Source organism: Pagrus pagrus, assembly GCF_965226575.1.
Source record: "Pagrus pagrus genome assembly, chromosome: 10".
Taxonomy (NCBI): Eukaryota; Metazoa; Chordata; class Actinopteri; order Spariformes; family Sparidae; genus Pagrus; species Pagrus pagrus.
In genome coordinates, this window is record NC_140194.1 from 14,453,124 (window position 1) to 14,469,617 (window position 16,494).

The 16,494-nt window shown below is 43.9% G+C and overlaps 1 protein-coding gene across 2 annotated transcripts in view; it reads right to left on the reverse strand.

Annotated features, from left to right (window-relative positions):
• Nucleotides 1-15,298, reverse strand: part of LOC311264209 (A-type voltage-gated potassium channel KCND2-like) — a 36,893-nt gene extending 21,595 nt beyond the window's left edge. Inside the window, exons 1-2 of one of the 2 annotated variants that reach the window (XM_084364893.1) lie at nucleotides 14,789-15,298; nucleotides 13,347-14,525 (exon numbers count right to left, since the gene is read on the reverse strand). In XM_084364893.1, the coding sequence (XP_084221019.1) occupies nucleotides 13,347-14,455 (1,109 nt within the window). In that variant the 5' untranslated portion in view covers nucleotides 14,456-14,525; nucleotides 14,789-15,298. The remainder of the gene's footprint in view (nucleotides 1-13,346; nucleotides 14,526-14,788) is intronic. The other variant, XM_084364894.1, reaches the window with a different exon arrangement.
• Nucleotides 15,299-16,494: the final 1,196 nt, after the last annotated feature.

Below are 16,494 nucleotides of genomic sequence, written 5' to 3' on the forward strand. Positions count from 1 at the left end.
TGCCACACAGCAGATCTGTCGGCAGCAAGTGACATACTTTAATAAGAATTATTTTCACAAGATGACAATGTTGATGGGTGGCTGAAACGCAGTGCCAGTGAGTATTGACTGAATGTCTCGTGCGCTCCTGATAAATGTCCCTCCTCTGCAGTCCCCGAAGATGTTGAGCAAACAGACGCAATTTTTTAAATTCGGGAAAAAAAGACCATTTTTTTGGATTCTCTTCCAATTCTCACTTAGAGTCGTTAATGATATGGGAAATTGTGTTGCTCACGCTTGTCACTCTTTACATCCCATTGACTGGGAGTTGAATACTCAGGAGCGAGCAGTGGGACGTGTGACAGTGTATTTGTGGTGATGATTACAGCCCATTAACTTTGATGGATGCCATTTCATAGAAAAGACGATGGGAGTTGGAGACGACGGCGACGCAGCTTGTTTTCTGTCGCCAACATGTGTACACAAAAAATTCTGCGGAAGAGCGCAGAGGAGCAAACTGTGGCAGTGTCCATGCAAAATTGATTTTTGGATCCGAATGAGACCACATCAGCTTTGGAGGTAATTGAATGTCACTTCAGAGAGGCTGATCCTGAATATGTCTCCCAGGATGCTCGGGCATGATTCCCCTGTGACCTCCAGAGGACAGTGAGGACCAGAGGATCCAACATCACCACAGCAAATACACCAGGAATGTAAATCATGTGTGTTCAATGCATGTGGGAGTGAGTCTGTATGTGCAAGTAAATGAGACTAAGATGGACCTGAAATTGATTGCAGTGTCCGCCTTTATTAATGCTAACTGTCTGCTCTCTTCTCTGCTCACTCGCCTTTGCCTTTTGGCCTAAATGTGTGGCTTAGTCAAAAAGAGACACACTCCGTTTGTCTGTGGCCGTTATGTAAAGATAAGGCATGCCAGAAATCTAACTCTTAAGCTCCTCCGGAGGGATTACGGACAATTGGCTAAGGGGAAAAATACAAATAATAATCAACTGTTTACGGTTTTCCACTAATACCTTGAAAAAGAAGCGAAAATCCCCACATGGAAATGCAATCCTTAAGCAGTTAAGATACTCCTGTGCGGGGACGCCTGCAGAGAGACACACAGGCAGGAAATCCTCTAGGTGGGAGCTGAACCTGCACTTCAATAACACCTCTCAAACATATCAATCTACGGTAGCTATCATTTATCCCATTCTCAAAATAGCTTTTAAATTGTTGCCAAATTTTAAGTCAATGAAATCCGACCAGAGACCACTGAAAGAATAGGATCAGGATTTGTCATTTAATTTTTTTTACTCTCAACTTTAATATGCTTACCTGCTGTGACCTTGTTAGTCGTTTGCCTAGCTCACCCCCTGGAGCGTGTATTCGCTGACTGCATGAAGGCTTTTAAAAAAATACCTCAACTGAACACTCAAAGAAAGTGTAACTGTAGTTTGGGATCAAGTCACTGGTGGAAGAAGGAGTCCCCAGCCAATTAAAAATGTGTGTTTCTTCTTCTTCTTATAGTTGAATGTTTGAGCTTCACTTGAAAGAGCGGTGTACGAGCTGAGTTTGACACCCTGCTGTTTTAACATTCATTAGATACACATACACATTAGCAAATTTTTGCTGCACGTCTTAATACATGTGTGGAGGGGATCCTTGAGTAAAAGTCGCAGTACTTTAATCTAAAAATACTCTGTTACTCTACATGTAACGGTTCTGCAGGTATTCACAATTCAGAATGGCCCTTTCAGATTATTAGGATATTTTTGTTACCTCTGCCAGTAAAGAGGGTTAAGTTTTCATCCATGTGTCCGTTTGTTGGTTGGTTTGTCAGCAGGATTACACAAAAACTACTGAAAGGATTTCTACGAAACTTGGATGGAGGATGGGTCTCAGCCCAGAATAGACCTCATTACCTTCTGTTGACCCGGATAAAGCGAGGGATCCAGGAATTTTTTCTCACTTTCTTTAACATTGAATCTTGGTTGTTGGTATTTATGAGTGACTACAATTTGATGCAGGTTTTGGATCTGGTGAGTTTAAGTTATGGTTCAGCAGTTATAGGTGATTTAAAATTCAAGATACAAGTTTCCGATTCATAACAGTGTTATGATGTTATGAGTTTTGTTTGTAGTTAGCACCTACATTATGTCCGACAAATTGTTACAGACCTGAGATTTGTATTTACGACACTGGTGTTGCACTCAGAAACTGTGGGGGGCGCCAAATCACACATAAAGCCTATTTCTACATAATGTTGCTTCAACATTGCTGGTCAACATGAGGCTACCTACTTCACACAGAGCTGGGTAGTTTAATGTAGACTAGTACATCATATTGTATTTGTTGATCAAATGCTTTGTATGTTAAAACTAAATCTACATGTCAAAGTCCCCCAATGTGGTAAAAAGGTCAAATTAACTGCTCTGTGAGGTTGTATTTAGTGACAATGGTGTTTGAGCTAAATGCTAACAATAGCATACTAACATGCTCACAATGAAAATGCTAACATGCTGTTTAAAAAAGATATAATGTTTACCATATTCACCATCTTATTATAGCGTGTTAGTCACAGGCTCAGTTTAAGTTGGTTCGAGGGGCTCACTAAACCCCCTAGTGGCCGTAGACAAAAATGCATGTAGGAATTTAAATATTATTTAGAACTGAAACTTTATTCTAATGTTTTGCTCTGTAACAGTAAAAGGGTCAAATGATTATGTGACTGTGATGGAAGGAGCTCTCCAGAGGTGACAGAGTTGAACTTTTAGCTTCTGAAATGAATATTTCTTTTGACAGCTTTGATGGAGCACAGTATTCATCTGGAGGACAAAGGCTCATTTTTGTAGAAACTAATAACTGGGATCTGTTATGGTTTAATGGCAGGTTATGCAATTTGTGCAAGTACAGTTTCTGTGGTAACTCTCGCAATACTCCATCAATCATTGGATGTATTAGTCTTAATGTGATGCACCTGCTGGTATCCTGATTATTCATGTTCACGCAAACAAAGCTTCTGTTTTACATATTACATTTCCCCGAGATTTTTTGTGGACCCCAATCTTAAAGTTCAAACTGGGCCTTCAAACTTGGCCTAGAATTTGCTCATTAGCACTAGACACAGAGTACAGCTGACCAGATGAAATGTTAATGGATCACTCGATTAAAAATCATCCTGGCGGGAACATGAATGCACCAAATTTCACAGCAATCCATCCAACAGTTTCAGAGACATTTCACTAAAAATTGCAAAATGTCAATCTTGTGGGGGCGCTAGAGGAAATGTCAGGGGATCACCAAAACCAGTAGGATTCATCCTCTGGGTACCACAAATATCTGTACAAAATGTGATGAAAATCTATCGAGTAGTTGTTGAGATATTTCAGTCTGGACCAACATGATTGTCCCACCAGCCGACAGAAAGACACTGTCATTCATGAAGCCACGCCGCTAGTGTGGCTAAAAAAAGGAACAATGCAAAAACCTGGGAGAAAAAAAACGGTTTATCACCGTGGCAATAAATTACACTGAGATGCGGATAAAAGACAGACACTGATATGTGCTGCCTTCAACCTGTCATGTGACTGCTCTGAATTTACAGTGGATGGGCACAATAAAAGCATCATCACCATTTCCCTTTGTGAAGATTTAATGCTCAATCCTTGTTCAGTCTGTGGCAGCGAAGTGTTGATTTAACACTGTGGTAATTCTTGCCGACCATAGTTGGTGGTAATTCAATTGCATCATATTGTAAGTCTATGTGTGACAGAGATTCTGACTAGCTCCATATATGAACCAACATCTTTCCAACACAAATTACACAACAACAACACTAAAGGGCAGTTTTCACAAACTGGTAGTTATTGCAGAGCTATATGCTTTTTACTGTGCAGGTTTTATTGTGTCCATCACAAATATACCCGTAAGCCTAATGGTGGCTGTAATAATAGGAACTGGCTGTTGTGTTAACAGCGTCAATAGATAGCAGAATAACTACAGACAGAGGTGGAAAGCAACAAAATACAAATACTTATAGATTTTTCAGGTATCTGTACTTCACTTGAGCATTTATTTTGACAATTTACTTTTGCTCCCTACATTGTAAAGGTGCAACACGCAAGAATTTTAGTTACTACAATAATGAACAGCATGCGAAGAAATAACAGTTTTGACGTCTATGCTCTGTGTTAAAGAGATATTTACTGAAGTTAGCATGCTAACCAGCTAGCCCCAGGCCTGAAAACCTCTTTCTCCCCTGCGGTCGAAGGCTCTTGTGCTAGTGGTGTAAACACCAACATCCTCCTGGCAGTCCGGCTAGCTGCACAGCTAACTGGGCTAAGAAGCTAACAGTAGCTACAGTCATGGGTGTATAGAAAATATACAGTTGGCAACAGTTAGTGGTGACTCTGGTTATATGCTGCCCCTGTTTGTTGGGGGAAAATGTATGAATACATGTATGAATACATTTTCAAAACAGGCTCGTTACTTTAGTCTTACTGTGGTTGTATTTGAAGGGAATTATTGATTATCGATTATTTACAGTACAATGCTTTGTCAGTCCAAAATGTTGGTATTTGACGTCCTGGGAATGAATCTCAACAATCAGGTCTCTTTCTGGTGCGTTTAGGAACAGCTCGGACAAATCCTACAGATTCTACCTTGAAGTTTAACAGTCTCTCAGAGGTTCAGTTAGTTTACTTCTACTGGAGTTAAGAACGTGTGTACTTTTGCCACCTCTGGTAACAGATATATTTATAGTATTTATCTTTAAATGATCTATTTCATTAGATGAGCAGAAATGATCAGTGTCTAAAAGTCTGAACTTGACATGAAATGACGGCACTATATGATTATCACTTAATACTCCATCAGTCCATCTGTGACCGTGTGCAGACAGTCAAAGAGGAGGAAAATATTAAGATGTGAAAGTGGTGATACACCTGGACATGAGAAATTAGTTTGAGGTGAAAGAGAGATAAATGTCCTTAGAACACGTGCCTTGTTTAGTTTCTGTTTGACCAAACGGCCTACATTAGGTGATATATTTAGCTATTTATAGAAGCTGGGGCAGGCAGGAAACAGCTGCCATGCGTCAGGGTGACAGGCTGACATCCCTCATCTCAGCAGGACCTCCCTGCCAGGCAGACGGGAGGAAGCTCTTTATACCTAAACTGAAATGGGACATAGCCTCTTATCATTCATAGTGCATACAGAAACTAATAATCTATGGAGCCTGTGGCAAAGGCTCAACAATGAAACTGGGTTAACAGCGGCTGGTATGGGCAGCTCCATTCCAAGTCGCACTTGCACCCTGTACAGAGATCTGTATTCTGCCTTTACAGCTACCGCTGTGGATTTCATTCAAGTGGGATCAGTATTGATCATGAGGAGCTTTTATTGTGGTATCCCAGCGCTGTAAACTGCCACAAGATTCCTGAAAACGAGACGGTTCATGAACGGTGAAGCAGAGCTTTAAGCTGACAAACGGGCTGAATCAATATTCATGACTTTGCCGCGAAGCTGCTCACGTTCAGGTATTATGAATGGGCTGTAAACCAAGCTTTTGGTAATTAATGTGTGAGCGTCAAAGTTTCTCCGCGCTCTCTGAATCTGACGACGAGCCCTGCCTCCTGTTTGTCTCTGGCACATAAAAAAGTCTATATTGATTTGGACGCTCTCGCAGGATACAAAAGAGGAACCGGTGTTAACATTACACACTATCACACAATGAAAGTGAGTCACCATGAAATAAATGTATGCTACACAGCATTTAAGTGTAGATGCTTTAAAACCAGGGTAACTGTCAGGGTAATGGATTTCTCTCATTTCACCCCAGTTCATGTTTTGCTGAGAGGCTTTAAAAAGAGCATAACTTTCTGCTTAAACTTGTATCTACAGTGACATCGGATCGCTCTTCAAACGAGGTACGACACCAGCAGAAGTTACATCACTCTTTGAATCTTTTCTGTTTGCCTCACACGGCAGACTGATGATTGCTGTTAGCTATAATCTCTGAATCTCTGCTGATCACAGATGTTGGCTTGTTGGCTGAGGGGCATTTTTGATAAAGAGACAAATGTCAGGGGGAGGGATACTCACACTCTGGCATTATAAAAGCTGGCACCGTTTCAAGATATTGTGTTTGCTATGCTGTCCCACGCGCCTGACAGAAAATAAAAAAAATAGAAAAAACAGTGCGAAGAGCAACACACCCCTCCCAAACTCCTCTCACTGACGGGTGGGATCATCACCTTCCTAACAACTTTCTGTTCCTACATCTGTGCTGCAAAGCTGAATTTCGAGGTCAGGAATGAGGCAAAGGCTGGTTCGGGTCTGGGAAACGCGGCATAATGAAGGCTAGTTCAGTGTTTACCATAGTGACAGCAGCGTCTAAAAATAAAAGCGCAACTGTTTCTCCCTCAAACAGGACTCATGACATGCCAATGCGGGGAGTTGCTGGTTGTTCAGACAGCCGCAGCTGACATTAAAAGTGCTGCAGCTCTGTGTGCATATGTTTAACTTATTTATTTGAATGGCTTTTTTCATGATGCTTATGTGACCCTGAGGGAATTACTCGTATCAATTCATTTTTCTGTTGTTTCAGCGCTATGCTGTGTGAATAATTAGTTTTCTGACCTTACAGTGAAACCTTGAGCATGAAAGTTTAAACAGGTGGGTAGTAGTCACTCTCCTTGGAAACTTTTTTTCAGTTGCTGTTCTTGAACTACCGAAAAGGGTTTTCTCTGCTGTGTGAAAATGGTGTATTCAAAGTGAGAGCTGACTCAAATGAAAGGGTACGAATTTACACAATAGAATATAAAAACCTTCAAAAAAAAGTTCAGAGTGGGAGAGTAGTGCGGCGGCTGAGGAAACAGTGCACTTCATCTTAACGTAGTGGTTGTCAAACTGAGGGGCGGGCTCCGCCGGGGGAGCATGGAGAGGTTTAACGGTTTTCTTGGCTTGACGTGAGGACAAGAATCTGGGATGTAAACTACGAGCAAGACAACATATTGACAATACACTGGTGGCATGGAGGAGGAAAAAAAACACTGCAGATGAATAGAAGGCAGACAAATCACGAATCTCAAATCCAGAAACGTATTCACTAACAGGGCGCATAAGTGTCATAAAGAACACGTTAAACTGACATAAAAGCGAAAAGAAAAACTACAGCGAATACAGAATTACCAGTGGACGCTGGAAAGTGACGAACAAATCAGCTGTCAGTGAAAGGTGTACGATGTATGTGGTGTATATTGTAAAGTGCGAAGAAATGTGCTTCATGTGCTTCTGTTTGGAATTGGATCGATAACTAGATGACTCATACGACCAGCACTACGTTGCATTTTGGGTATTGATGCTCGCATTAAAGAATAGTAAAAAATTAGGGATTGACCCATTATCGGCCTGGCTCACTATCGAGTCCGATAGTCAGCCTTTTTACAATTATCGCTATCGGTGATATCTGTGACAGGTTGCTGATAAAATAGATACATTTAAAAACGCACTACTTTTGGTTGTGCATCATTCTTTCTCTGTGAACAGCATCGGCCCTGAAAAAAAATGTTGTCTGTGATGACAAATATTCAAAAGCAGCCTATTAATGATGATAATGTTCACCTGACAGATCGTGACTTGGTATAACTCTACATTACCTCCTTTAATAATGAAAGGTCTCAGTCTCGCCGTTGGTCACTAGTGGCCTAGTGTTAATAGTAATAGCAATAACAGGGAATAACAGTGTTTAGAATAACGAGCTTTACATAAAGTATATCCTGACAATCCTAAAATCTTGTCTATGCACCGCGATCCTAACATGATAATTGCATGGATCAAATGCTAAGAGAAAGCACTTTGAATACATGTGTATATTTCAACAAAGTGATGAGGAGGCATTATGTGTGTCTGCATACCAATTTCCATGACCAGACGAGCCATTTTCATCTGTATGTTAATGCTGAGTATGTAAATAAGCCATGCAGCACTGGGGGAGGAGATAGCTGTTGGGCTCCGGGTTTATCATTTGCACACCATTTGATCCAGTGATCTCATGCCGTACATTACAGCCGATATCTCTTACAACATATCAACTTTCAAGATAGCACATAGTCACAAAATAGGCAATATTTCCCAATTTCATTCATTCACTCCAGCTGGGTCAGGGTTTCTGGGCTGTTAGATTGGATGGAAGTGGAGCCAGGCACAGCAAATGCTTTCTAACAACAATGAAATTGAGGCGATGTGTTTTCTCACATATCTCCTTATTTCCTAATGCAGTGATGCTGCATTCGTTCGGAGTAACTTTAATCTTGTTCTGGAAAATTCCATTAATCTTTGACGTTGCTTGCGATACAAAGAAGATGAAAATGCTGAGCAGTGTAAAAAACACTGATCCCATATTTTATGTTCTCACACTACGTTACCCAGGGCCCAAGTGCAGAGCATGCTAGTCTATTTCCCTGCTTAATGCAGCACATTCAAAGTGAATTAATGAAAACCCCCCGCGTGGAATGAGTGTTATTGGCGCTGCCTCGAAGACGGGTTGTCAAAGAAATCGAATCAAATGGAGGGACAGCCATTTTGTCCTTGCCATATAGATTATTTATCAATCTGACCATCCGCAGTGACGCATGCCTGCTTTTAGAGTCAGTTCACACACACAGTAACCTCACATCAACCTACCAGCTGGCCACAATCTGTTTTTCAGCTCAGGGTTGACTGACCACAAATACATTCTCATCCTGACATTATATTATTCAATATAATAATATATATACTATCATTAAAATGTAATTTAAGGGTGCAAATGAAAGTCTTTCAAGTTCTGACCGACGTAAATATGATGTAGTAAATCTGTGATATATGAATGTCGATGAAGTGTTAATCATTCAACTCACACCTCCACAACACCCTTTCAAATCTCTAGCCGCAAAGTGTGAAACTGTTTGTGTGATGAAAACAAAGAGCATTAAAAAAAAAAAGAAAAAAGAAAAAAATGCAGTGGTTCTTCAGTTTAGCGGGAAAAAAATATATATACATCTCTGTTCACAATGATCTTAATCTCCAGTGAGAAAGGCTGCCTGTTTCCCGTCCCTCGCTCTCACTCCTCCATTTCGCAGTCATTTGCATGGGCAGAAAGGAGCTCGCTCAGAACACATTTCAGTGCCAGGTTCCCCTCATTAAGTCACCTGTCACTTCAGGACTATTATACCAGCCTCGTATTAGCACCACCTCTCCTCCTCAATGAAGCACCTGGAGGAGCGCTGGGAGCCTACAGGCTAATGGCAGCCTACACATCTCACATCAGCCACTTCTGCTTTACACGGTAATACATCACATCGCCCATAATGGATTGCTGATTTTCATAATGTGCATAACATACACAATGCCAAGTGGTGTAATGTATTCTACTGAACACAAAAATTACACTCATTGCGGTACATAATCAAACACACCAAATGTTCTCGCTGACTGTCGTGCTCGGTGGAAAAAAAAGAAAGAGTGAAAATCCTCTGCAACGCCTGCCAGGGGCACGGTAACTTATCCCACCACACGAGTATAGTACTCATCATCAAGACTGCATTTGTTATCTCTTGGGTACAGATACAGTGAAAGGCCCTCCAGATTGTTCCTGTATATTTCAATTACATTTGACATGCAGTGAAGGGTTTGGACTTCAAAAAGCTTTGCTCCGCACCACATCCAAGCACGAACTTAATGCTTTGCATTGTAGGCTTTGATTGCCCTGGGGTTGAGGTGTCAAAACTGGCAAGCTTGATAATGGTGATACTCGTGGTGGTTTATGGGCCCTACAGTGACCCTCGTGTCTGTTAACCTTGCCTCCTCTGTCTTATAAATCCTTTCCTGAGAGGTTTATAGGGCTCACTTGTCAAGCCCTTCCAGTCGTATTTGGTGGGCGGAGCTGCAGCACAGACAAACGACATGGTGATAAATTCTGCGTTTGTTGAGTAACGACAATGTGCGGCGGCGTTTGTTTCAACGTGGGACGATGCACATAGTCAATGTTGCGACAAATCAGTAATTAGAACGATCATCCCTCTCAGTATTATCCGGAGGCGAGCGGCTCAAAGAGGCATATTGAAACGAGGACTGAGAGATTGAAAAAATGTTTGTGTCCGAAGCCCTGGCCTGTTCTGTCTATCAAAGGTAATGTCTGTTTGTGTCCGGGGTAACGTGTGTGTCTCTTTGCCAGACTAAACCCTGTCCTCCCCGCTCCTCTTCCCTTGTGGGTTGCGCTTGACTTCCACCGTTTTCACAGCTGCTCTCAGCAGTGCACTCCATTACACCTTAAATCACTTAAAAGATCTGAAGCACCAAAAACTCCCTCTGCAGCTAATTCACCCTGACTGTGTGGATCATCGGGAGAAAACAAGAGCAGGAAAACACTGCAACATCTGATTCCAGACTAACAAAGTGCAACGCTATCTTTACTTTGGAATCTAACGGACGAATCAAGTCACGCAATTACACCCTCAGACCGTAGTGCAGGTTTCAAAGATATTGCAAAGGGCAATACCACAGATAAAAATCAAAAATTTTACACCCAATGCTTGAAGATCTTGGCGGCAGCATTCTGACAGAGGCAGATTCCTCTTTGTGAAGCAGCCACAGAGATTAGGCTCAATAAATAAGGAGGGATAAGTGGGTCTTGTCCTGTGTTTGGTGGCACAGAGCAGTAGACACAGAGGTGTGACACGCAGCTGCACAGTGCTATTGATTCTCCGCTAGTCTCCAGGCACCCTTCCCTTTCATTCAGGCTGCCTGCCAAGTGCCTCTGAACAGGAGCCCCTGCTCTCCCAATGTCTGCACGTCTGCTTAAGCACAATCAATGGGCCATCAGCAGGGGAGAGAACGCATGCCACTGTCTTTACTTCCACAGGGTGTGCGTCTCGGAAATTGAAAATATATGTAGTGGAAAGGCATCATGATACCGTGCAGGCATAAAGCATCATTGACTATCAGAGTGAAATCAAATGCTTTCAAACGCTTCGAATAGAGGTTCCAGCCAGAAGCGCCCCCGCTAGTCTTTAAAGAGCTTATTTGCAACCGAATGAAAAGAGTACCCCATTCATATCTGACTCAAATCACTATTTGTTTGGTGTGGATCGATTTTTCTGCATGCTGAGGTCTGAAACAAACCATCAGAATACCTCATTTCCCCTGATCAGATAAGCATTTGAAGGTGACTGGAGGAGAGCACAACAACAGATATTCTCCTCACTTCAGTGTCTTCGGCAGAAAATGACAACCACGGTTCAGCTCTACTGTACTCTAGGTGCCGTGTGAGATATGTGGCTTTTAAAAGGAGCACCTCAAGACAATGATGGATCATGAGAAGAGGCCGACTTTGTCTTTCAGTGATGGGTATTCAGCCCTCTCCACCGGTGGTCCACTATGCAGCATTCTGCACCACTGCAAGGCTTCAGTACAGGTTGCAAATCTGTCAGCCCGGCTGTCATGGTGCACAATGGAGTGACAGAAACGTTCCCATTATCAAGGACATTTCAGTTTTGTTCTCGCACCACGGAACATCTTTTTCAAATCCGTCTTAAGCAACACAAAGGGGATTCCGAGCTGAATGCAGCAAATATCTTTGTTGCTCCCCAAAGATAAATAATGTACCCTCTTACACAACTCATCTTTCATCTGCGCTTTGAATCTGAATGGAGAGCGTGGAAAAAAAACGCTGCATTACGTTTGAGGTGGCAGCTTCAATCAGCGGATGGTGCATATTACTAATTATTCACTCATTGGTCATTTCGAGGGTGAGTGGTGGTTCGACTGGTATTGAGCGAGCGCGGGGGGGGGGGGGAAGCTCTGTATGCTATTAAGAAGACAGGAAATCCACTAACTCAGAGTCATCCGCAGCGTGACGGCGGGTAGAGACAGGCTGGGCATGGTGACAGTGAATAATAATAATAATAATAATTCCAACAATAGCAATAATAATATGTGTTGCCTGCAGAAGGGTAAGCAGGTGCAGAGTGGCTGCATCGATGCAGATATGAGAGAGAGGGTCGACTTCAAACACACGAAAAGTCAGCCATACCAGCATAAACATTCGTATCTCGGTTAAACCACAAATAAAAATAAAGAAAAATCTGAACTTTATAGTCACAGATTTATGCCACACACACACCTGCAGACACACATTCAAGCATGCACACACACACACACACACACAAGCACAAACAGCCAGTGGCAATTTGTTTTGCGACGTTTGATCTGCGGTGTTATGGCTCTGAAATTAAAAGACAACATTATTTCAACAGGACCTCATTTCTGTGTCAGCGGTGAAGAAGAAGAGGAGGAGGAGGAGGAGGAGGACCAACACTGGCTGAGTGGCTGCTCGACCTCAGACGTGCAGCAGCAGTGAGTAAAGAAACAAGCAGGGGTGTTTTCACACACGCATCAGAAAACGGTCCGATTATTATTTCCCGCACAGCCGACATTCATTTCATCCATTCAGTTAAAAAAAAAAAAAATGTGCTCATTGACACAACTTTTCAGCACCTTGGAGAGAGAGAGAGAGAGAGAGAGAGAGAGAGAGAGCGCCGCCCCACAACGCTGAGCTGGAGCCAATAGTGGCAATAATAACAATAACAATAACAATAATAATAATAATAGTAATAATAATAATAACCCTACCCGAGCAGCTGAGCGGTTGAGTGCGCTCATCAATACAAATTAATTTGATGTAATCGTCTTAAGCGCGTTTAATTATTTTATGCCACATCAGCACATTGTGCAGCTGACGTTGTTCACGAGCATGAAATTAGCGTTCAAATATTTACTGTAGCTCGTTAAAGAGAGAGAGAGAGAGAGAGGTGTGTGTGTGTGTGTGTGTGTGTGTGTGCGCGCCCCCTTTAATTAAATCACTTGTGCCTCAGTTTGGCCTGTAAATGCAACATGAGGGATCATTATTTGTGCTGTGAGGTAGGATTTTAATGTGTGTTGATTGGCTGAAACGTGTGTGTGTGTGTGTGTGTGTGTGTGTGTGTGTGTGTGTGTGTGTGTGTGTGTGTGTGTGTGTCCCTTGCTGGTTACCTCTCCAGCGCATTCCCTTTTAAAACAGACAGGGACGAGGCCCAACCTCTGCACCCTGCCCTCATACTGACTATCTAATGTGCCCATTAGACGCACACCTGTGGCCGAGCCTTGGCACCAGTCAGGGCTCTGTGCGGCTCAGAGACACAAACCAGAGGCTCGTCTGAGGGTTTGTTTTTGTTTCGCCACCAATATGGCCCTTTCATAAGAGCTAAGCCAGCCGGGGCGGTGATTTATAGTGAGTTACAGGAGGCGCGTAAAAAGGGTTTATGGACTTATATGCAACCACCTACCCGAGTGTTGTCATGGTGACAATGGTGTACCAAAACGCCGCAGGGATACTGGTGAACTTGCTGGCTGTGGAGCCTTTTTCTGCATAAAACATGACCGTCGCAAAGATAATGATGGCCATGGTGAGGGAGAATAGTAGGAAGCCCAGTTCGGAGGCGCAGCTCTTCAAGGTGTAGCCCAGGATGCGCAGCCCCGCGGAATGCCGGGAGAACTTGAAAATCCGAAACACCCGGAAGACTCTCAGCGTGACGAAAGCGCCGCTCACCTGGTCGTTGTCGGTCATGACCAGGCCGATGTAGTAAGGCATGATGGCGACCACGTCGATGACGCTCATCACACTTTTCATGAACTTGTACCGACTGGGAGCTGCGATCAGACGGAGGAGATACTCGAAGGTGAAGATCATGACGCACGCAGTGTCCAAACAAAAGAAAGCCAGCGCGTAACGGTCCCCGCAGGACACCTCCTTTGACCTGTTGGGCAGAGTCCCGCACGGAACCGTCTCCACCACGTTGGCCATAACTGATATGGCAATGAAGAAGCCTGTGACATAGTAGAAGACCAGCGCTACGGTGCTGGTGTGGGGGTTTTCAAAAGCCCGCCACAGGAACTCCCGGTAAGTCAGGTTCACCGGCGTGACGTCATTGTTCACGTCCTCCTCGTCGTCTTGAAGCCTCTCTGCGTTCTCGCGCCTCCGGTCCTTGTACTCCTCATAACAGCAGTCCCCGATGATCTCGGGGATTATGCCAAAGAAGGCGAGCTCCTCGTCGTACGCGGATATGCACTCTTGGCGCGGATAGTGTAGTTTCCCCGTGCGGTAAAAATTGAGGATATGTCTGAAGATGTCGGGGTCACGGTCGAAAAAGTACTCGTTCGTCTCCTCGTGGAAAAAGAAGTCCCTCTCCGTGCTCCCCAGCAAAGTGTCCGGGTACCTCTCCAAAGTGGTTCGCCACGTCTGAAACTTGGTCCCACTCACGTTGAGGATGATGAGTCCGTCCTTGCCTTTCTTCTTGTCTTGGGGAGGGATGGGCATCGGGGTGCTCGCCACGGGCATCCATCCTATGGCCGCCGCTCGGGCGAACGGGAGCCACGCCGCTACACCTGCTGCCATGCTGACCTGTAGTGTTCAATACAACCCTGCTCCGGTTATCACAGTGCTACGGTTCAGAGATGAATTGCATCTGCAGGAAGAACAGACAGAGACACCGGTGGTTAGGGTTTGAAGCAGCGAGGGCTCAGCAGACTGTAGGAAAACACACACATCCATTCACTTCTACTGATCCTGCGCATAGTACCACTCTCAAGCCTTTTCCTCGTTGCAACTGTTCAGTTATGGAAGCCTACTTTGCGGCAGAATATGAATTGGATTTCGAAAAAACGTCACCCGTCAATAAGCGAGGGGTAGATTTCTCTATGAAAATCCAAGTAAGGGAAAACCACCCACCTTAGGTAAGGCTGCTCTTTAAACTGCATCCACGGCGAGTTTAATAAATATACACACACAACAAAAAAACAGGAAACCTATCCTCGGATGAGCACACTTGCGATTCCGCCTCCCATCTATCTGTCACCGCAGCCCAGACGACAGAGGGGGGGAAGAAAAAAACAGTAGAAAAACGTCGCATCAACAAGTTAAACAAATTCAAGCGGCAGTTTCTCGGCACGGAGCGGTCATTCCTCCCCTTTCTCTCCTGTCACCGTCGGCGAGGTGCTTCACTCGCATGCGTTTTTTTCTCTCCCGTTGCAGCTACTCCTTCAATAAACTCCTGTTCCTCTCCTCTCGTCGACTGCAAGACCACCCTCCCCCCCTCCTCGCCACCGCCGAGCCCCGACTGTGGAGAGAGGAGAGAAAATCACATGCGGAGAGAGAGGCAGAGAGAGAGAGAGAGAGGAGTGGTCCTATCTGCACCCAGAAATTCCTCTGCTGCCTCGCTCCGGGGGGACTAATCAATGCGTAATGGTCGTCTAAGTAGGCGGCATCTCCAAAAGCTCAAGTTAGCGCGTATGTCTTTGTGCATATATGGCTGCGTTCAACTTACCCTGAGTGCATAATGTCGTTTATGTTAGTGTGCATATGGTGAGATGTCTTTAATGAGCTGGCTTGTTTTTTTTTTATGTGGAGGTCGTGATTAATTTTCTCTCAGCGCATTAATGCACAGTTCTTTTGAAGTTTTCCTCCTTTTTTTTTGCCAGAAAATCCCTTTAAGAGAAGAATAAAGATGATCATATTGAAACACTGTCAGTTTGGAGAATTTAAAGCGATTTCTTTTGGGTTTTTTTGACGGATTGAAACTCTCACAGGACGCCATGCGCATTGCTCCTGGTGAAATGTATCTATTGCAATGTTCAGACTTATTGGGGCTTTCTTTAAAAAAAAAAAAAAAAAGGAGAAATAAATAAACGGTGCACAGATCTGCAACAAATGGTGATCAATATTGTTTCTTGGATTGCATCGTGCTGTGATGCCGTTCAGTGGAGTTACACAGCTTAAAAGGTCAACATCATCGGGCTACACTGCCCTACTGACATTTTCCAAAATAAGCATAATCAATGAAATGTCTCTTGTGCTCCATAACACAACACTGGCGGCTCCGACGGGAGTCCATGCAGCTGTGCCACTGTGAAGCTCGTGCTGCAGCGTGGACCATATGAGGACATAAAGAGCACGTTCCCTCTCAAGCCCTGAGCGGATTTTTTGTCTGTTTTTGTTTTTCAGCACCACGGACAGCGCCACAGCTTTCAACGTCCCTGCAGACGCCACTTCCTCCCGCCTCTGTGTGCTGTTCCCTGGCTTGTTTTACTGTAGTCAATCAGCTAAAGATCTCCTCCAGCTCCAGCTAAGCACACAGGGGTTCGCAGCCATGCTTAAGTACACACAGCTGCTGAGCTTCTAGAAAATGGACGGTCTCTCTGACCATTAACCCAGACTCCCAGCCCCAGCCGAAATGAGGTGTGGATTTATTCTCTTTAGCAGCTGTTGCTCAGAACCAAAGCACTGCACTGTAATTTGCAACAAGTGAGAGGGAAGTGTCTTGGTGTCCTGCTGAAGGACAGTCTGTCAGGCTGCTGATGGACACATTTGATGCTCCACAGTCTGACTTGTGGCCTTTTGTTTTCCAGATCTTCAGCCAGTGCACTATATTCCCACTC